The 22900-nt window shown below is 32.9% G+C and overlaps 1 protein-coding gene across 1 annotated transcript; it reads left to right on the plus strand.

Moving 5' to 3' along the window:
• The first annotated feature begins 756 nt into the window (after positions 1 to 756).
• On the plus strand, positions 757 to 22140 carry LOC110093865 (hsp70-Hsp90 organizing protein 3). The gene is made up of 7 exons (XM_020818893.2): positions 757 to 1736; positions 10267 to 10555; positions 15770 to 15855; positions 20814 to 21037; positions 21264 to 21330; positions 21420 to 21479; positions 21773 to 22140. The coding sequence occupies exons 1-7, from the start codon at positions 843 to 845 to the stop codon at positions 21884 to 21886; spliced, it is 1734 nt and encodes a 577-aa protein (XP_020674552.1). The 5' UTR covers positions 757 to 842; the 3' UTR covers positions 21887 to 22140.
• The last annotated feature ends 760 nt before the right edge of the window (positions 22141 to 22900 follow it).

Below are 22900 nucleotides of genomic sequence, written 5' to 3' on the forward strand. Positions count from 1 at the left end.
AAAGTGTGAGGAATGACTGATTTTTTAATTTTCTATTATATAGTGGATCATGCAATTGGTCTGGTCCTATGATTTTTCCTTTTCTTCGATTTTCTAGCTAATGAATTTTATATTTTTATTTTTTTTGTGCGTGATAAATTCTTATTAAAAATTAAGATATTAAATACTAACTCTGTTGCTGAAAATTTTTTAGCATATAGTATTATAATAATTAATTATTTTATTTTAGAAGAATTTTAAAATTTAAAATCTAATTTACTCAAAATTTTATCAGTTCCTAATATAATTTTTTTTTTCAAATTTATCATTTTATTTTAGAAAAATTTACATACATACCACTTTATTTTATGCTATTTAATATCTAACACCTAAATAATATTATATGTCTACCACTTATATACAATTTTAATATCAAATATATCACTCATATAATTTATTTATATCATTTATATCATCCTATAAATTTTAATATTTTATTACATGTATTTAAATTTATTCTATAGATGATAAATATGTAATATTAAATTATTAATATTTTAAATGTTAAATGTGTAAATAACATGAGATGTGGTGTATACGTAAATCCTGGATCGCGGTGAAGCCGGTGGCTAATATGAGCTTGACCAGCCCATAAGACACAGATCGGTCCGTACGTCAAATGCGGTGCGCATCGGTAGAACATTCGAGAACCCTGTCGATGCGGTGCTCATCGGTAGAACATTCGAGAACGCTGTCGCCTAGAATCTAGAACCCTCTCCAAAACCACAAAAGCTGGACTTCTTCGTTTAGAAATCCGATCGCTCGCTCCTTCGCTCTTTCTGTTCTCTCTCTTTTCCTCTCCCATGGCAGACGAAGCGAAGGCTAAGGGAAACGCGGCCTTCTCCGCCGGCCGTTTCGAAGAAGCAATTCGCTATTTCTCAGAAGCGATAGATCTTGCTCCTACCAACCATGTGCTCTATTCCAACCGCTCTGCTGCCTATGCCTCTCTCCACCGCTACGCCGAGGCTCTCGCCGACGGCCGTAAGACAGTTGAGATCAAGCCCGATTGGTCGAAAGGGTACAGTCGCCTTGGTGCCGCTCATCTTGGGCTTGGAAATCATGAAGAAGCAATTGCCGCTTACCAGAAGGGCCTCGATCTTGATCCCAACAACGAGGCGCTCAAGTCGGGGATCGCGGACGCTAGGGCGGCAGCCAACCGGTCTCGGAAACCTTCAGCAGCCTCTCCATTCGCGAATATATTTCAGGGCCCCGAGGTTTGGGCTAAGCTGACGGCTGATCCATCTACAAGAGCGTATCTCCAGCAGCCAGATTTCGTTAAGATGCTCCAGGAAGTTCAGAAGAACCCTAATAACCTCAATCTGTATCTTCAGGATCAGAGGATGATGCAAGTGCTTGGAGTTTTGCTTAATGTAAAGATGCGGGATTCTACGCGGGATGAGATGGAAAGTGACTTTCCTGAGCCTGAGAAGAAAAGGCCGCAGGCTGAGACAACAAATAAGGCGCCACACAAAACTGAACCAGAACCGGAGCCGGAACCTATGGAATTCACGGATGAAGTGAAAGAAGCTAAGCAAAGAAAGGCAGAAGCTCAAAAGGAGAAGGAAAAGGGAAATACGGCCTACAAAAAGAAGGATTTTGAGGAGGCGATCAATCATTATACGAAAGCAATTGAGCTGGATGATGAGGACATCTCTTTTCTCACTAATAGGGCTGCTGTTTATTTGGAGATGGGGAAGGTATTATAACTCTAATTTTTCTAAACTTTTTAGCAAATTGTAGTTTCCTAATATAAACTTGAAGAACAAATGACTTCTTTTTTCTGTTGTTTATGTTTCTGCATTAAAATATGCTAAAATGCTTCTGTTAATGAATAACATATTGAATTTGATTGTACTTGTTCTGGTTGCAAGATCCTATCACTGTTCAATAGTAATGCCAATGTATTCATTCAGTTTTTAATGCACGCCTATTGATTTAATTAAGCTCTTCCTGCATATCTCTTCACCGTACTAGCTAACCTAACAAATGCTCTTTTTTTAAGTACATGTTTCAATCCATTTCTAAGTGAAAATAGTGATTTGTGCAACACGTTAGAGAGCATTTGACTCTAATGCTGAACATTCCTCCCTATGTAACTTAAGACACTGATTGTTCAGCTGTCCGCACAAATATATTTTCTCACACATTTGATCAAAACAAATGCTAGTATTACATCTATTAGTCAAGCACTAACCATAGTTGAATCATTTGATTTGGAAAAGAGTCATTTTGTTGATTCGATCTCCAATTGTCAACGATTAGCTGTTATCTTTGACAATCACGCCAAAAATATTCTAGGGTAGTCTCCTCCGAAGTTTAAGCAGCCATCTTGATTAATAAAAGGGCTTAACTGACCTTGTGGAGTATTTGGTTGTGTTTGAAGATATTATGATGCTATGCACTGCATTTGATATAGAAAAATGCGTGTTGTTTTAGACAACGCTCAAATATTTTGTTTGGAGGTCGTTCTCCATACTTCCTCAATAAATATATTTATCCTTTTGAGGAACTAAGAAGACAATTCATTGTGTAGTTTTCATGCTCTTAAAGGATGTTGAAAATCTATTACACTGCTTTGTAACTAGTAAAAACAAATGAGTGAATATATGAGAAGGTTCGCTTGGGCGACTCTTAAGGTCTTTGATGTTGATCTTTTCTTGGTGAAGGCAACACAAGTACTTGGGCTAAAGAATTGTCTGATGGGATGCCACTAAGATATGTGGTAAACTTCGCTTTTGGTCAATAATTATTTCCTATTTAGGTTATGATGATGATCTTCCTTCCTATCAAAATGCACATCTTTTGGTTCCATGATAAAAGTGTCAATCAACCAGTGCTTATTCTATAGAATTCTAATTTTCATATGTAATTCAAGAAATGTTTTGTTCTTTCATGTGAGTGGGAAGGTGGGCTTGGGTGTTATATATTTAAGAGCTATCTTTGGTTGAGCTCTCTAGTAAGAGGGATGCCCCACAAGGAATCATAGCCCTTGAAGCGACTTGAGGGAAATAGAAGTCATATAATAAGATAAACAAATCAACTTTATGGTCTCACTTGCTCTCTCAACCTACAACATTATAATTTGATGACCTTTGTTGAATTATTTTTGAGTAGTTGTCTCGATTGAACATTTGAAAGTGATGTTCCCTATTCCAAATAGCAAATTTTGGATGAGATTTTCCATCATGTAAGTGTTCACAACATTGTTTGAGGAAGAGTATCTTTTATTTTGACTATTAGAGATGACGGGCAATCATGAATTAAATTGATTCAATATGTCATTGAAGTTCTTATCTTAGAAGGGGACATTTGGATTAACTTTTTGAATATGCTTATTGTGTTTAGGTAAATTTCAAAGCAAGACTCATTGACTTATACTTAAGTGTGATGTTTATACATGGCAACCATTCGATATGCTTGGTGTTAAATTATCAACTGCATCACCTTCATATTTTTCTAGAAAGCATGGTGACCAAGCAAAATAAAATGGGACTTCACATTAGAAATATAATAGGAGATTAATGAAGAAGTTTACATGCTCATAGATTTAGGATTTATAATTTAGTTGAGATGTCCAATATCAATATTTGATATCCAATGCGGTGATGGTATAAAAGGAAAATAACAAGTGCTAGATGTGTTGATTTGGAGCGAGTTAATGATGTATGCTTGAAAGACTCATACCTTTACTCATTCACCCCTAATTGATTCTGCAATGTCATATACAATGCTCAATTGCTTCAACCCCTTCTCTGGTTTTTAATTAATGAAGGGAGATTTTGCTATAAAGAGATATTGTTGAATTGAGGAATGTTGGAACAACTTGTTAGAGGTTGATAGATAATGCCTATTGAGCATCAAAAGGGGGAAATATGGAGATCTATGCTGATGATGTCCTCATTAAGAGCAAAGGGATTATAATTCATCTTGTTGATTTTATTGATATGTTTACAAAGTTAAGGACATTTAGCATTCAACTAAATCCAACAAATTTTGTGTTGAATGCTTGGTGAGGAGTGTTTCATGGATATGTTGTATTTTTTGAAGAAATTAAAGTCAATTTTGATAAAGCTTGGGTGGTTTTGGAGTTAGAATTCTCCTCGTGTGATCAAGGAAGTTGGAAAGTTGCCTGAAAATTTTCTTGTATAGAGTTGATTTGTCCTTTGATCAGGAGAATAAATTAGTGCCACATTGTTGGGAATAGTATCAAGGAAAAAGTTGTTAATGACATTATTTACAAGGGAAAAATGACATACGAAGAGCAAGGAGGCCGTGATTGTTGAATTATATATTCATGATGGTGACAAGAAAACCATTGTGGGTGTGGAAGAGGTTGGTCATGGAAAGGATTGAGAGGATAACTTGTATCGTGTAGGATGCTGGTAATACGCTACTCAAATATGAAAAGATTTCTCTGATGTAATTTTGTTTTTCTTTGACACCACTTTTTCTACTAAATTATTGAACTAGTAATCCAAATGAATAATACAAATGAAAAGAAACTTTGTTTGTAAAGTCAATGCGACAAGAAAAGCAAAATCTAAATGAAGCCCAAGAAAGTTTCAACTTGTTGATTTGGAGGTTAAAAAGGTTGAATCAACTAGTTGTGCTAGAAGTGAGAAATTTGATTATGTTTGGGAATGTCTATATATAATTAAATATGTTAGAACTTGGAACAAACAGGTTGCATTTGAAAACAAAGGGATTGAGCTTTATTGAACATGGAATTCAAATGACCTTCAAATATTCTATGTTTAAAATTTGAGTTCTAATGTTGTTTGGATTCTATGTGAGGATTCCATTAAAACTAGAAATATGTTATTTCTTGCTCCTATATGTTATTAGATTTCCTCTAAAAAATGTATAGCATCTAATTATAGATCTTTTATCAATTAATGATCATGTATAGTTTACATTAGTATACCCTTTAATTTATAAAGCATTTAGTTTTTATAGAGAATTCTTTTACCAAAGAATATAATGATTCTATAAGTAGCTTGAATGTGATATTTTTTGGTTTATGCATGAATTGATTGATGAGAGTCACTACAAATATGATGTCTGTAAGGGTGTGAGATAGTTCAGTTATTTTTTCATCTAATATTTAATATTGTCAAATGTTTGCTTCTTTTTATTCTCTATTTACTTTATGAGATTTCCTCCCAAAATGGACAAACATAGTCATTGATCTTCTATCAACAGGTGATTTTATATAATTTTCATTAGTATACCTTTTAATTTGTAAAGTATGTAGTTTTTATAGGGAATTTCTTTATCAGGATTTATTTAGAGTATCTGAAAATTTTATAAGCATTTTGGAAATGAGATTTTATGAGTTTGTACATAAATTGATTGATGAGATACATTATAAATTTGATGTCCATACTGGTGTGAGATAGATTTTTTTTTTCAATTAATCTTTGATATTATTTTATATCTAATTTTTTTTTCTTAGTTTGCATCCAATTTTCGATGTGATTTTGTTATGATTTCATAAGGTTTATAAGCTGCTATATTTGTTTCATCAATGACTTTTTTTTTTGTTAAAAGAGGAATTTTCTTTGTTTTGATTGAGCAATTTCTAATTTTAGGAAGTATTTGAGTTTTTTCAACTCTTTGATCTCAAATTTTCTTTATTATCATCACTTGTGATAATTATATGTTAAAAATATATGATTAGAATTGATATATAAAAAATTCATTTGTATTTTATAATTGCATTATATCATTTTAGACTTTCTTTAGTTTTATATTTTATATTAAAAATTCATTTGTATTCTATCATTTTCTTTCTTTTTAGCAATTCAATGATCCCCCACAACCCCACATAGGTGTTTTCTTAAGATCATTTATCTCTTCTATCATGGCATATTTTTAATTGTTATTTTTAAAGTGCTTAAATAGAGTTTATGATATTCTAATGATATCTAGAGCTAATATTTGTAAGAAGATTTTATGGGTATTATAAATTTTTCGAAAAGATGTATATTGGGAGATGAATATAGAGGAGAATGTGTGTTGATTGGTTGATCATTGTTACTTAATATTTATTTTGAGACTTGAGCTTGCTGGAAAAATTTTACTTGGGCCTATTCCTTGTATAGATTTTAAGGGGTACAATGGTTTGATTTATTGGAGCATGTGTTGCAAGAATGTCAACAAAAAAGATAAAAGTTTCTTTAAGTTTATCTTTCAATTTAAAGTTCTCTTGAAGATTAGTTTGATTGAAAAAATTTTATTTCTCATAACATGTGATATCTTGTGAAGGAATGTTTTGGTAGTAGGATGATAACATTTAAATTTTTTCAAGTGGCAGAATAACCAATAAATGCACATTTTAGAGCTCTTGGGTCAAGTTTTTCTCTGTGTTATTTGTGAATGTGGATATAGAGAATGCACACAAAGATTTTTGGAGGAATTTTTTTAGAAGTTATTTGTGAAATAATTCAGTTAGGTAATTTTTAGTACTTTTGAAGCCAATCACTATTGAGGGTATTTTATCTTTTAATTGTGTAACATTTTGGACTTTCTCCTTAGTATTTTTTTTGGCATATGATTTTAGAAGAGAAGAGTTCTCATAACTTTTAAAAGTTGGTATTTTTTTTCTTTTTGATATTTTATTTTGTTGGGAAGTGTTTGGACAAAAAAGATTGATTAATGATTCATTCTTTCTAGGAAAAAGATAATGTGTGTTTAAAGTAATCATGATCATTATCAGTCTGAAATATTTCTATATTAACAACAACAACAAAAACATCAAGCCTTTATCCCACTTTGGGGTCAGCTACATGAATCCTTTTTCTCCGTTGTGACTTGTTAAAAGTTAAATTCTCATTTAAATCTAATAAAGAAAAGTTATTTCTAATATTTTCTAACCAAGTCATTTTAGGTCTACCTTTGCCCTTCTTAATATAAGTCAAATCTAATACATCTACTTTCCTAGCCGGGTCATTGAAAGACCGCCGTTTTATGTGACCAAACTATCTAAGGCTGCTCTCTCTAATCTTATCTTACACTGAAATTTTTCTATATTAACTTGAAATTATTTTGGTATCATGATAATAAAAATGGTGAGAATAGTGGTGATATAATATTTTTATTTGTTAAAATGTGTTTATGTCATTGGAGTGTATCATTAATGAAGGTGACAATATTGCGGCTCCAAAAATATTAAAGATTTGGAAGATCCCTAGAATCTCCATATCTATCTCTGATTAATTAGAATTAGTAGAGGATTTATAATTACTTTCAAGAAAACAATAAGATGATATTTGGCAATTTTACAAATCTCAATAAAAAATTTTTATATTTAAATTAAAAAAAAAAGAGAAAAACAACATGCATTATTAAATTTTTAAAAATGGATGCCCTAGCTTATAACGATGCTCCGAAATAATTTTTGTATTGAGTGTGGAAATAAAACAAATGTGACAAGTGATTCTTGTCTTTAAGAAGATATATGCCTTTCTTTCCTCTAGCTTGCGTAATTGCCTTCCTTGCAGTGGTTTTTCAAAATACTCTCTGGATTAGCAAAAAATGTTGCTTTAAAGTTGTGGACTTTAGTTATTTTATATATTGATAAAAGATATATTGCAAAACGTAAAAATTATAGTTTATTACCAAGAGTAAATATGGAGAAAATTAAAATGTTCTTGCTATGCAACAATTGTTAGAGAAAAAATTGACTGCTTTTATTTTTATATTATTAGGTAGGGTTTGTAGTTTTGAAAAAGGTTGGTTAGTCATGTGGTCAATAGCTTCTAAATCTAGGATCCAAGCTTGAAAGAAATCACTCAAGGCATTGAAAACACAAGAATTATAAGGCATATTATTTTGAATTAGAAAGCATGTTTTGGATATTTTTTTCCAGATAGTTGAGAAAGTTTATAAATTTGTCATTTTTTTAGACTGAGCTCTTTTGATTTCACAATGTAGGCAGAAGCTTTTTGTGATCTTTATTTTCACCATAGCCTAGGAGCTTTTTGTGGAGTTTTTTCAACATTTTCTTTTGATGTGTCATTTATTCTTGTAGTAGTTGCACCATAGATGACCTTTAGAAAAAAAGCTTTAGCTCTTATCTAAGGAAAATGTATGTAGCAATAAGTCTCTTATCTTGGGATTCGTTTGATGTCATGGTAGTTAGTTTGAAGATCAAAGTGTTGAGCTTTACAACTTTCCCTTTTTAACTCATATGAAAGGAAACAAATCTCATTTGATGATGGTATGTTTTCCAGTTTAAGATTTGGATATAAATTTATTCAAAGTCGTTAGCAAGTCCTACAAAGAACTCAAATACTCATTCTCTTTTCACGAATTGTTTGAGAAGTATTGCATCAATGTAGCTTCTCATCTTACGATCTTAGTAATAATCTTGTTAAAGCTGATAAGCAATGTTTAAAATTGCGTATTCGGGTATTGAGGCTTTTTTCATTCGTGAGGCGATGCGTAAGCCTCAAGGCGTTTTGAGGCGTAAGCCTCAAAATCAAAAGATTGCGTAAACATAAAATGATAAATTTTTTATATACTAATGAGTGAATAATATAAAACATGAAAAAGCATAAGATATGAAGTGAAATCAAAATATCTCAATAATAAGACAACATGAAATATAGTTCAACTCAAAATTCTATCTTTCCCAAATCCCATTATTCTTTTCATTAACATATAATTCCAATTTTAAAAAATAAATAGCAATGACATATCACATAAAAACTCATAAGTGATCAGCATTGTCATCACTAAGGGGTTCTTCATTTGAATCATCATTATGGTGAACTGCTCTCTCCTCTTCCTCCTCTCCTATAGAGTCCAATGTCGGGCATTTACTTCAAGATTTATGTAAGTTTTAATATATATAGCGTGAGGCGTAAGCCTCGTGCCAGTGAGGCGAGGCGGGCCTCAACCAAGTTGAGGCGCAAGCCTCATAAAAAAAATTTGAGGCGTAAGCATTGAGGCGTTTTTTATTGGAATTGCACAAAGGCGGGCCTCAAGGCGAGCCTCATATTGTGCAATTTTAAACCATGCTGATAAGTCTTCATTACATTAAACTATTTAATAATATGAAGGTTATTTTATTTATTTTAAGTCTTTGTTTTGATCTTGTAGATTTAGTTTTGAGTATGTTTGTTTGACGGCGTCCCAAACTTTTTTTATGATAGAGGAACGTATGTTCCCCATTAATTTCAGGTATTATGATATTCTAAAATTATGTCATGATCATGGGATCTTCTTCATCCCAAAGTATGCATTTTGAATCTTTCGGCTTTGAAGGAGAATTCACAAGATAGATTATTTCCATTCCTTTTTGAAGTGTCTTTACAATTTGGAGTTATTTCAAATAATTTCTCTAATTCAGGTGATGTAAGCTCTGAATTTCTCATATAGTTTAATTTTCATTATTTAGGATGGATCACTCCTTGGAAGGGAAGTTAAAAAAATTAGCCACGATGAAGAACAAAAAGGGATGGGAAAAAAAATCAGAAGTTGGTGGATGAAAACCTAACCTCACTATGATGACATGTAGACAAGTTGAAAAGCAGGAAAAAAAAATATTTTGAATTTTATTACTTGCATTTTTATAAAATGTGGAGGTATTTATAGACTTTTCAAATGGCTTACAATGAAAATAAATCAAAACTATTTATAAAATGAAACATAAGTCTTTATGAGGGTTCGACGGCTAGAAGAGAAAGTTGAGACACATAGAATGTAATCTAAGTGCTTTAAGAGGATTGATCTAATGGTTAAAATCCTTAATCTATGTGCCCAAAGATTCCTACTAAAATTTGTTGACTTGTGGATTCCATGATCTGTCAACACTTCTCCGTCCAATTACTTACTAAGAACTGTTCACATGTTCAATGAAAGTTCATGAAAAAATTTGTCTCTGTAAGCTGTATTTGGATTGTACTATTAAATTGAAATATATAGCAGGCATACCTTGTGTTATTCTGAAAGTATGAAAGCATACACCTGCAGATTATTTGTCAATATATCTTCTTAAAATTGGAGTTGTTCATTTTGTCTTCTTGCCTTCGTCAGTTCTCTTAGTGATTTAAGCACTAGTTTCGTCTTTGTGACGTTGATGTTTATATTTTTCATGTGAATGTGGTATAGTAAGCATTAGCTTATAGGCTTCTTTGAAGGAAGCTTTAAGTTTGTTACATGATGTTTTTTTTAGTCCTCACCCTTCTTGTTTATACCCACAATGTAAATCTGCACTTTCAGTATGAAGACTGTATAGCTGACTGTGACAAAGCTGTTGAGAGGGGCCGTGAACTTCACTCTGACTTTAAGATGATTGCAAGGGCATTGACGAGGAAGGGATCTGCACTTGTTAAAGTGGCAAAGTGTTCCAAGGATTATGAACCTGCTATTGAGACCTTCCAGAAAGCCTTGACTGAGCATCGTAACCCAGATACATTGAAAAAATTGAATGATGCAGAGAGGGCTAAGAAAGAAGCTGAACAACAAGAATATTATGACCCAAAAATAGCTGATGAGGAGAGAGAAAAAGGTATGTTCTGTTACACATTTTTGTATCATTGTCATTGTATTTTTTTTCTTAGTTGATAATTAGGATTTATTTTTCTTTATATTTGATCAACATAGGCAATTTGGTCATGTGTTAGTGATTGTTTATTCACTCTTATTTTATAGGATTCTCTATTGTTAAAAGTGACCGAAGGATCTTGTAATAATTAATTATGATCTGAAATAAATTAGGTGTATCATTGATCCACTTTATTAGATTTTTTATATGTTTCTATTTCTTCACTTCTTTCCTCTTCCTCTTCCTAAAAAATTTCAAGGCTTCTGCATTTTTTTTTTGCCACAACTCACATCAATTGGTATCAGAGTTAAAAATCTTGCAAATATTGACCCAAAGCCCAGGCCATTTCTTTTATAATTCTTACCTGACATTCCAAGACTAATTCTATATGTAAAACCCCTCCCACTAAAGTTCTTATATCCAACATCTTATTTCATAATACCCCTCATTCAATCAGGCTTCCTTTTTTTTTTCCTCTCATCAAAATTAGATATCCTCCACGTCCATATGGCTTCCTCATCAAGATTCGACTCCTTGATATCTCAAAAACTAAAAAACTGAGAAATACCTCTCCAACACTCAGCCACAAAAATTCGGTCAGCTCTTTTCTTGCTTGGACTTGAGAGCATATGATCCATATGAGCTCTTAGAGAACAATTAGCTAAGATCTCACCTCACATGTATAATATGCTCTTAAGTTCATGAAACTAAAACTTCCATTAAAACCCCTTCAACATACATTGGTTCCTTGGCTCATAGGACTGCAATTTATACGGATCTTCTAATTTTTACTCATGTTTATGGAGGATCCTTGCAAAAAATGAGAATTTATCAATAGCATCTTTTTTTTTTCAATCATGAAAATCCTTAGAAAAATAACCCAAAAAAAACTAGTTAGAGGTATACCTATACTATAATTCTCTAAGGACCACCTTTGTGATGCCTATCAAATAGGAAGGCAAATAAAAAATTCCTTTCACTCCATTAAAGACATCACCAACTATAGAGCTTTAGAAATCCTTCACATGGATTTATTTGGACTGGTTGGCACTACCAGCTTAAGCGGGAAAACATATGAATATGTGATTACTGATAATTATTCGAGATTTACATGGATTAGATTTTTATCACATAAAACTGAATCATTTGAGAAATTTAGAAAATTCTCTAAATTGATTCAGAAAAAAAATATGTTGTGAGATCCTAACTATCTATAGTGATCATTGTGCAAGCTTGTGTATTGTGAAATGAATTGGTTGAGTGGCAAAGCTATGCATTTCGATGGTTTAATAGCTCAGAAGTGGGATAAGGGATCTAAGGTTTTCGATAGTGTTAGATGGAATTTGTGTGGTGAAAAAAAGACCATAGTTCAAGATAAAGACGCTGAAGAAATATGAGAATTTTATATTGGAAAAATTTTAAATGAAAGTTGTCAGGAATATATGGTTTTTCAAATAATCAACATAGATAATAAAATACATTTTAAGTTGATCCAAAACAAGCAAAGTGGATTTAACTTTGATGAAGATGCATGGAGTGAAGCAATAGGTGTAGATAAAATACCAGGTGAGGTTTAGGAATTTACGAGTGGTATTGGGGTAGTTTGCAAGTATATTTGTTTTATGGGGTTTTGAAGGCTAAGAAGATGTTAAATTATTGGAAAATCATTTTGGAGTTAGTATTCAAGAACAAAAGAGATTAAAAAATATTAAAATTATAGGAGAATTTCTCTTACGTGTTATAAAATACCAAAAGATTTAATATGGATTTCATAATAAGACAATTAATGGAAAGCTGTAGGGAGCAAAAAATGTTCATTTAAGTTCTTATGAGCTTGAGAATGCATGTATCGAAATATCATGATTATTGATTTGATGTACATTATTTAACCAAAAAAAAGTGTCAAAGATATGTTATAATTCATAAAGGTATCTTAAACTTCTACATTTTCTGTGATATTTGTATAAGCGTGTACTAAGGGATTCAAAGTGAGGTGTTTTAGCATATATTTTTTGAAGATGGCATAACTTTAATTAGTGAGACCTTCATTGATATAAATGAGAAGTTAAAATAATGAAGAAAATTTGAAGGTTAAAGTTTAATAGAGCAAAAATTACATTTATGATATTTGCAACAAATTTATTGGGTTTAATATTTTACCAGCATTTTTAGAATATGAAGTTATATTTAAATGTGATTTGCTCAACCTTCTTGTATCATTATATAGAATCATGAGTTTATTGATAATGATACAACTTTTAAAGTTAGGGATGTTGTAAGAATAACAAGGAGAAATACCACGACTATTTGAGATAAGAGAATTTCATGAAGATTAAATGTTAATTATATAAAAATGCAATTAGGCTTGCTATGCAAAATTAGGTAAGTTGAAACCAATGCCAAGTATTTAATGTTCGTGTAATGATGATGATAATGAAAGTACACTCTTAACTCTTTGAAAATCTTGTTTGTTGATGTAGTTTCAGCTGTTACATCTGTTCAATAGTGTATTGAACTTAAATTGATAGAATCGGGAATACTTTTTTTTCTTTTTAATGAGTTATGATCATTTTGTTGATTTTGTGAGCCATATTTTGTCGGTTGCAATGTCTAAAGTTGATTGTTTGATATGCTCTTTTCTGATTGCGTGGTGTTTCATATTTAGATTGATTTGAGTAAGAGTTTCTTTCTAGTTATGTAACCATATATGGAGCAAGAGAGGCTGTATAGTCATAAAGTTACATATTTTTTTCTCTTTTTAAAATAAGTTTTTTTTTGCTATTGAAAGCCGGTGCTAATTGTGGGTGAAGATTGAGAGTCGTCGTAGATCTAATTGTGTTCTATGTACTTTTAAACAAGGTTTAAAATTGCGTAACTGCGCCTCGAGGCGGTTTTCGTCCGTGAGGCGAGGCGTAAGCCTCGAGGCGGTCTGAGGCGTAAGCCTCACGAACACAGAATTGCGTAAATGAAAAATTAAGGGTTTAAGCAGGAAAATAATAGCAATAGTGGAAAATAAGAATGTAGATGCAATAAAATCATGTCCCAAAGTACAAAATCACAAAATATTAGTTTAACAAAACTCCCAAAATACAAAAAACATATAAAATGAAATCATATCCCATCACAAAATATCAGTCTTCAAGTGAATCTTCTTCTCCAATTGTATCTATGAATGCCATGTCATCTTCATCTTCAACATGACTCACTTTTCTCTTCCCTGTTCATTAAAAGAAAAGATTATTAGCATATTAATTGGATGAACCACTCATTATCAAGCAGACTGGCAGAGAACATATACCTTTACTTGCAGAGCTAGTACATGTGTGTGGTGTGGTACTAGTGGATGTACCCGTTTGATCTGCTTCGCCCCTCAATACATCCACATTTAGATCTTCTACCTATAAGTCTGATAATGACAAATCTGCCTCATCATCTATGAACCACTCATTATCAGACGACAGATCATCACACACCAACGGGTCCTCATCATCTTTCAACCCCTTATTCCTCAACCTCCTATCTCTTAACCTTAAAATTTCTTTCACTTCAAAAATCTAACCAAAAAGTAAAAAAAAATACCTAAAAACCTTTTTGGACTTCTCCTACAATGCGGCCGGACACTTCAACTTCGCCGGCCGGCGGGAGAGGCGGCGGGAAGGTTGGCCGACCGGACGGGAGCCTCAGGTTTTCGCGATCTGGAGCTTACGGGCGGAAAGAATCGGGAAGCAGGTGAGCCGATCGGGTGTGGGGGAAAGGGAGGAGTCATTTTAAGTAGGTGGGCCCTTTTGGCTGAGGCGTACGCCTCTCTCAAAATTGCGCAATTGCGCAACAGAGGCGCGCCTCAGCCAATGTGAGGCGTACGCCTCACCATTGCCAGCAATTGCGCACGCCTCGAGGCATTTTTTGCAAGAATTGCGCAAAGAGGCGCGCCTTTTATTGCGCAATTTTAAACAGAGCTTTTAAATTGAATGTTGGTTGTTACCTGTCCATAGCCCTTTTGAAAGGAACATTTTTTATGTTTACGAGCTGGATTGCCGTTGATGGATTAATCCAGAAATTGTGTTTTTTAATTGTTACTTGCTTGTATGGTTTTAATTCTACAAGACTTATTTTTAATTTTAGCACTTTCGTTTGTTTTCATTTTTAGCATGTTTTAGATATCTTGAGTCTATTATTTAGAGTGATGGTGAAATAGATGGGGATATTATTAGTAGAATTCAAGTTGGATGGTTGAAGTGGAGGAATTCATTAGGCTTGTTATATGATAGAAAAGTCCCTCTCAAACTTAAGGGAAAATTCTATAAGATGGTAGTGAGATCTGTAATGCTTTATGGTGCAGAATGTTGGCCATTAAAAGAGAAGCATAATATTAAGTATTGCAAAGATGAGGATGCTCAGGTGGATGAGTGGTTTTACTCTTAAAGACGTGATACAAAATGAGTATGTACGTGAAAAGGGTGGAGTAGCTCCAGTGGAAGATAAGATTAGAGAGAGTCGTCTTAGATGGTTTGGTCACGTAAAACGGCGGCCTTCCAATGACCCGGTTAAGAAAGTAGATGTATTAGATTTGACTTATGTTAAGAAATGTAGAGGTAGACCTAAAAAACTTGGTTAGAAAATATTAGAAATGATCTTTCCTTATTAGATTTTGATGAGAATTTGACCCTTCAAATGACACAATGAAGAAAAGGAATTTTTGTAGCCGACCTCACATAGTCGGATAAAAGCTTGTTGTTGTTTTTGTGACATTTGAGAGCGTAGGGACTGCTCTAAAATTGCTTTACCGCTAACGTTGTTGCCTTACTCATGAGTAATTCTATTTTCTCTGAGTTGAATATTCAGTGAGTTCAAAATCCATTGTGTTGACGCTATCAGTTAATTAACTTATTTCTTAAAATTTTCTTTCTAGGCATACTTCTTGATTTGGATATTATACTGTTCCATACTTTGTAGTTCTATTTCATTGTCACCACTTGTTTTACGTTTGTGATATAACTTTCCAGTGGTCCAAGATATATCTTTCTTTTTGGTTTGCCTGTGATTTTTGTTGGGTTGTGTGGTAGATGCATTTTCCTCAATAAAAGATTGTGAGTTCTGGGTATCATATTGTTATTCGCACCTTCTTTTCTAGTTTTGAATACTCACTACTCACGTTTTTTAAGTAACTGCTTATTGCAGGTAATGAGTTTTTCAAAGAGCAGAAGTATCCAGAAGCAGTGAAACATTATACAGAGGCAATCAAAAGAAATCCACTTGACCCTAAAGTAAGCATTTACTTGTTTATGCTATTCTTATTGTCTTGAAACAAGTTGAAAGAATGCATGGAAATACACAAAATTATTATTTTATGATATCCATTCTTAGAGGCTTAATGGCTTGGCTGGTTGCTTTTAAGAAAAAGCGTGAAGTGAGGAGTGAGTGAAATGTACTACTCTTGTTTGTTAGGTTGGTGGTGGAATTTTGATGACTACTTATCCAGGAAGTGACAATTAGTGGTGAATTCTTACTAACCGCAGTTTTGAATGAACTCAACATTATATGAACATAACTAAACGGATGGAAAATGAAGCCAAATTGAGAAACTAGAAAATTGGTTCAATTTAGGTTAAATTGGTTTATTGGTCCAGCTTGATTTAGTTTTACATGTATTAATTGTAAACAATTGATTTATAAGCTATAAATTTAGGATTACTCATTTGTCTTTGATTAGATGATTCAAGATGCATCATCTATTTTTTATTTAATTTGAATTTTTTTTTCGGTTTACCAAAATTTCAATCCAAAACTAAATTAAGCCAATTGGCTTATGAATTGCAAGTTAAAATTGTCCCAAACTCAAGCCACAAGCCAAATCATTCAATTGTTTCACTTGGTTTGGTTTTTTGGGGTTAAACAATCTTGTTGGTCAACTCTCATGACAAATATTTTTCTTAATCATTTAACTACCCTTTCAAAGCACTGTTTCACACTATGCACGTAAGGGCGAAGCAGTAACGAAGAAATGGCGATGAGACAAAGTAACAAAGCTAACAATAAAGAAGAAATGGAGATTAAAAGCAAAACCTGAAGGGCCTCCATCTAATTGGTATAATTTAGCATAATTAGTATAATTTAAAATATTAATAATTAATTAAATTAATTAAATAATATACTTAAGATATCATTTATGTAAAGATGGGTTCAAAAGCCCCTTCGTTCTTGAGCTATCATTTATGTAGAACATGCTTATTGATTAGAATGTCTTTTTTTTTTTCTTAGGACAAACTTACATTTTGTTTGGTTGTGTAGGAAATGAATAATCATAGTGAATGGCAGACCCTAAAAGACTATAGATTTTCAGTTGTTATGGGAACACAACAATTTGGATAAACAACAAACTGCGCATTATACATGAATACATTGCTTAATACATTATGTTCTGACGATATATTGGCTATATAAGAAGAAGAGCATGCAGTTGGCCTAATCTACTCAAACCAAACTTGGTAAACTAGACCGAATATTACAACTTCCATTGTAGTTGTGGATATGCTAGTGAGGTCTATCATCCACTTTGAGAGATTGAGAGGGTTTTTTGCCAAGGCTAATCTAGAGCGATTACTCCAAGATTAAAATGCTTTTGCAAAGCTAATTCTCCATGAGGCAACACCCATCACAACCACCATAAGGAGAAAATGAATTGGCAGGCAGAAATAAAACCATCGTAGGAGGTTCCTTCCTACACCAAAAAGGTCTCACATTGTTAATACAATGAACTTTAATGGCTTTGACCTTGAAAGGGTATAAACTTTTGTTAGGATCTATCCATCAACTTGAAGCACAACCGCTTCAAAAAGCTTTGTGTCAATGTCGAATGAGGACATGCCATTGCCACATTGAAAATTGTGTCTAATGATTTTTTTTTTTTCAAAACTTAATAGTCATACACAATCAAGGCTCATTGAAATGCCCCAACATAGTTAGGAGGCACAATGATGATTACGAGTTTTTTTTTTTAGATGTTGGTGAGGCAACACTACAAATTATGTTTTATTATCAATGTGTTAGATTCTATTGGTAGGGTGCATTGTGTTATTAGTGTTGATCATGGTGCTGAGAGTGCTAGGCTAATTAATAAAACATCAATGAGTTTTTTTTTTTTTTTACATTTTTAAGATGACATACTCTCTTTTATACTATGGCATTTTTTGTGTGCAATATAATTTTGATATTGATTAATGCTCATGTCGTGTGTTGTTGACAATTACGTATACTTGATAAAATTTTATAATATAATTGTGATTAAACAAATATTATTTTGTATTTGTATTTATGTTTTTTTATGAGATTTATGAGATACTTATATGCATTTGATGGAAGATATTGATATTAGATTTTTAAGTTATACATTTTGTATTAAGAATTTATAAAATAATACTTGTCCATTTTGGGTCATCTCGTGTTACAGCTATTTTTTGTCTGCATGCCTGTCTCGTATCCATGTTTGTGCTTCATAGTTTGGTCATCAATGTCAGGATTAGGGAATCAGGCTTTAATGTCAAGAGGATTCTTGGAGATAGTGAGAGCTTTGTTGACTGATTTTCTACTTTACTTTTCTGGCAAGCCATGCACATGTGAAACCTAATGATTAATATCACAAATAAAGTCTAGGCTTCAAAATGGAGAAGGAAGAAGAAAGGAGGGCACCACCCCCTAAACCTCTCTTGGGGGTTATGATTGGTGCTTGTTAGTGTACCACACTACCACCAAATGTCATGTCCACTAACGCATGAGTGACACAATTGGGAGATACAACTAACACGCTCATCGCCTTAACACTGCCCTAATGAGTTGGCAGATTGTGTTTTCTCATTTACTTAATATGTTGTCTCCTTCGTGAAGTGACATAGTATCACGCAGATGGTTTTCACAAAAGCCTCCCATGCTGGATTCTCCCCATTAAGGAACCAACTGTGTTGGCTAGTGTGGTGAAACATCACACAAGCACAAGGATCACCTGCATGAGCTTGCACAAGCTACAAGCCCACATAATAAGCCTAATTATATATACACATGTAAGTCCCAAACAAAGACTCGAACCATGAGACTTGGGCCATCATGACTCAATCTAAGCTACCTTTATGTTATGCCTAATATTATATCCAGCTTCCGTCAGGACAAATCATATCAAAACAAGCACTTCAAATACATTAGAGTGTTATTCTAATATTATGCAAATGCTTCAAAGAATAAGCTCCAACTCATTGCTAAAGCATAGGTCAACGCATGATATCTCAATTTGTCACACTAAGAGGATGTCCATGTTGATCTTCTAGGTGTGGTTGAGGTTAGTACACCATCTCAGAATTCTTACTTGCATGCTCTTTTTTTTTTTTTTTTTAAGAAATTTTTTGAATTATTTTAGAAGAAACTCAAAAATAGGGTTGATATGTCCCTAAAAAAACATTGATTTGGGATCAATTCCAACCATTTGATCAAGAACACTTAAGATTCATGCTATGTCCTTTGAATCTACACCATCAGATCACCTCAAGATCCATGGTGACCCTTCAATCAAGTAGAAGGGGAATTAATGCTAGTCTAAAATCTGTAATAGGAATTTCTGTCCAAACTATATATCCAACATCAATCTCAAAGATATTTAATGACCCAATTCAAATTCTAAAGCTTAAACTTTCATTATCTATCCCATTATCCTTAGAATATGATGGTACAACTCCAATCTTAAAAATATGGTGTTTTAGTCCTCAACCTTCCAATTAATTAGTTGAAGTTTCAAACACTCTTATTTCTGGGCATTTTCGCCCAGCATAGATGTTGGACAAAGCTTCCCTCCTTTCCATCATCCACTTTGTCATAAGTATTAAATTACCTTTCACTTAAACAATTATAAATACCACTCAAGAGGGAGGTGAAGTGGATTAAGAAACCCTTTCATTATCATAAGGACTTTGATGTGCAATGCTTGTCTTTGAATACACTAATTTGAGCTTCAGAGTGTCGTCCCGAGAAAACTCTCTCTTTGAGATAGACTAATCTTTTGTTTTTTGGCCATGTACATTAAGTGGGATACATTTGTGAATGTCACATCCTAAAGAGTCATATTTACTAAGGATTTTTTTTGAGCTCACAGTCATCATCTATGCATATATTTTATTCTTATATTTTATAATAATAGAATATACGGTTAATTACCCATGCCTTCAAGTTAGATAATATATATTACACATACATCTCATATGTATTCTTAAATTCACTCCCTCCACTGTTGTTAGATATTATATTATATGTTAAACCCAATTGATTTTTGAAATAACACTTTGTGTCCCATATTAGTTATTTAATTACATGTTAAAACCTAATCCGTTTTACTGAGAGATTAAAAAAGGAGCCTGCAAAATTGTAGAGAGATAAAAGAAATGCTGATCTAAATGTCTTCACCCTTCAGTATATTATCTTTTACTATCAAAAAAACTATATTAAATGAGAATTATATATAATTTATTTTCTAATAATTATATTTATATAATATGTATTAAACATGTGCTCGAACATTAGTAATATATATAACATGAACTGCCAAATAATACAGAACAAGCTTGCCAGAAGTTGATTCCTTAGCATTCACTTGATGTGAGAAGTTTATGAGCAACCAAATAGAGGCCCTTAGACGAAGTCAAGCAACTTCTGTGAACTTGGTTCTACTGAGAGGCAAAATTCACTTCTATCTGATTCGCTACTGTTGATGGAGTCTTCTCTAACTTGGATATGTTTGGCGAATTCAATATACTTTAATATAAATTAGTATGTTATGGATGTGGAGATTAAGCATTTAAATACCTGCTTTTTTAATGTTTAGTGTTGCCCTTGAGAAATTTATTTATTTCTTATCGCTCTCTTAAATTGACACCCATCCCCATCAAATAGAGAAATTATTCTGTGCAGAGACCGTACGCAAAACGCCGTCTGGAGACTAACAAGAATGCGCCATGTCAGGGGTACCGAGCAGTACCAAGCCGCGGTACCAAACACATGGGTGATGTGGCGCATTTTGGTTGGTCTCTGAACAACATTTGACATCCGCACAGAATAATTAATCCATCAAATGACATCATTATTTCTCTTCTTTTTGAAAATGTGATTGCAATTAAAGCAATAACTGCCTGAAAGCATATATCACTGAATTCTAACTCTGAATGCGGCACTTTCTTTGTTATTTCAGACTTACAGCAATCGGGCGGCCTGCTACACAAAGTTGGGGGCTTTGCCTGAGGGATTAAAGGATGCAGAAAAGTGCATTGAATTGGATCCATCATTTTCTAAGGGTTATACTAGGAAAGGTGCCGTTCAGTTCTTTATGAAAGAATATGACAAGGCATTGGAAACATATCAGGAAGGCCTGAAGCATGACCCTAAAAATCACGAACTTATTGATGGCGTGCGGAGGTAATAATAGAAGCAGACCTTAATTACTCAAGCTGATTAAGGTTTCGTTTGGGACGGCTTTTTTGCTGCTTCTTAAAATAATTTTTTAGTACAAAAAATTAAAATTTTTACTAGAAAATTACTTTAAGAAGCAGGAAGAAAGCTGCCTCAAACGAAGCCTAAAGGGGGAAAAATGACATATGCTAACGTTTGTTGCTGAAACTGGTTATTTTCGACATGTTTACAGGTGCGTCGAGCAAATCAATAGGACAAACAGGGGTGATATTAGCCCAGAGGAGTTAAAGGAAAGACAGGTGATTATTTTTTTTCCACTCTGAATTATTATTCGTGATTGGGATAATTTCTTTAGTATAAAATTTCAATCTTGTATTGTTTTCTACAGGCTAAAGCAATGCAGGATCCTGAGATACAGAACATCTTATCTGATCCCATAATGCGTCAGGTATTACACCTTTTGCCTGAAGTCCCTCTCCACACGGATTAATTATTCTGTGCAGACACTGCATGGCGTTCGGTGCCGAATGAGAGCGTGTCACGTCACTTTTTTGATGTGTAATATTGTTATGTACTTGGTGATGTGACGCGCTCTTATTCGTCTCTGGACGGTCCGGTATCCGCACAAAATAATTTCTCCTCCTTACTAATAACTTTGCTTGTAAAATTTGTTTTCTATGCCATGATTCATCTCACCTCTTCTTCAGTAACATAAAATGTATTTGATAAAATGGCGTTCAGGTGTTGGTTGACTTGCAAGAAAACCCGAGGGCTTCACAGGAGCACCTGAAGAACCCTCAAGTTATGAATAAGATTCAGAAGCTTATTAGTGCGGGAATTGTTCAGATGAGATAAAAGAGGTGATTGATGCTTGCTAATGCGAGTTTATTGGAGCCCATGATTTAGTTCTGAACTGCTTTCCTTTTTCCTAAATGATTTATGAGTGCTTATTAAACTTGTTTTTATTGAACCACCCTGTTCAGGCTCTCAGTTTCCTTTTTCTTCAAACTTTGTTGTATTTAATCATTAAACGGGCTTTGGGAAAGGCTCATGAACGTTTCTTAATGTTTTCTTTTTTAGCAGTAAAGCTCAAAAATTCTGAATGTGAAGGAAGTGCCAATGTATTTATTTCTTGCGATCAGGAAGAAAGTAAATCTCAAATTATGCATATTCAAGATAATGCTAAAATTTAAGATATTTTATTTTATTTTATTTAGAAATAATGCAGCCACGTATTTTAACAAATTATTTCTTTAGGATCACTATAATTTTTTTTAATCTTACGCAACACCTAATCTTAATTATTTATTTTACGTGCATAAATTTATAGTTATTTATAATTTTCATTTTTTTTTAAAATCATAGGTGTCTTAAAAGTTAAAATTTATGATTGAGGGTTTATATATTGTTGAGTGTATTTCAATAATATTCATGGACTATAACCTTTCCTCTCAACAAATAAATAAATAAATAAAATATAAATAGCTAGACTCTATGTGTGATGATTTTTTAATTGCTTATTAAAGTAGCTTTATTTTTGTTAAAAATATTAATTTTTTAATAAATAGTTACTTTAAGAGCAGTAATTTGTACCAAATGGAGCTGAATGCTTCGACTGCGTTCCTTTGTTAGGCTCCATTTGAGATGATTTTTTTACTACTAAAAAGTAGTTTTTTTTTTTTTTTAAAAGAAATTGAATTTAAACTCAACAAATTAGTAGCAATCTTGTAGCGTTTCATTACATTTTAATGAAATCAGGTATTTCACAGATTGCTAAATAGTATAAATTATTTGTCTTTTTAATTTATCAGAATGTTTAGTTAATATTTAATCAATTAATTATTTTTTAATCTGTTTATTATAAGTCAT

This window comes from Dendrobium catenatum, unplaced genomic scaffold (assembly GCF_001605985.2).
Source record: "Dendrobium catenatum unplaced genomic scaffold, ASM160598v2 fragScaff_scaffold_621, whole genome shotgun sequence".
NCBI lineage: Eukaryota > Viridiplantae > Streptophyta > Magnoliopsida > Asparagales > Orchidaceae > Dendrobium > Dendrobium catenatum.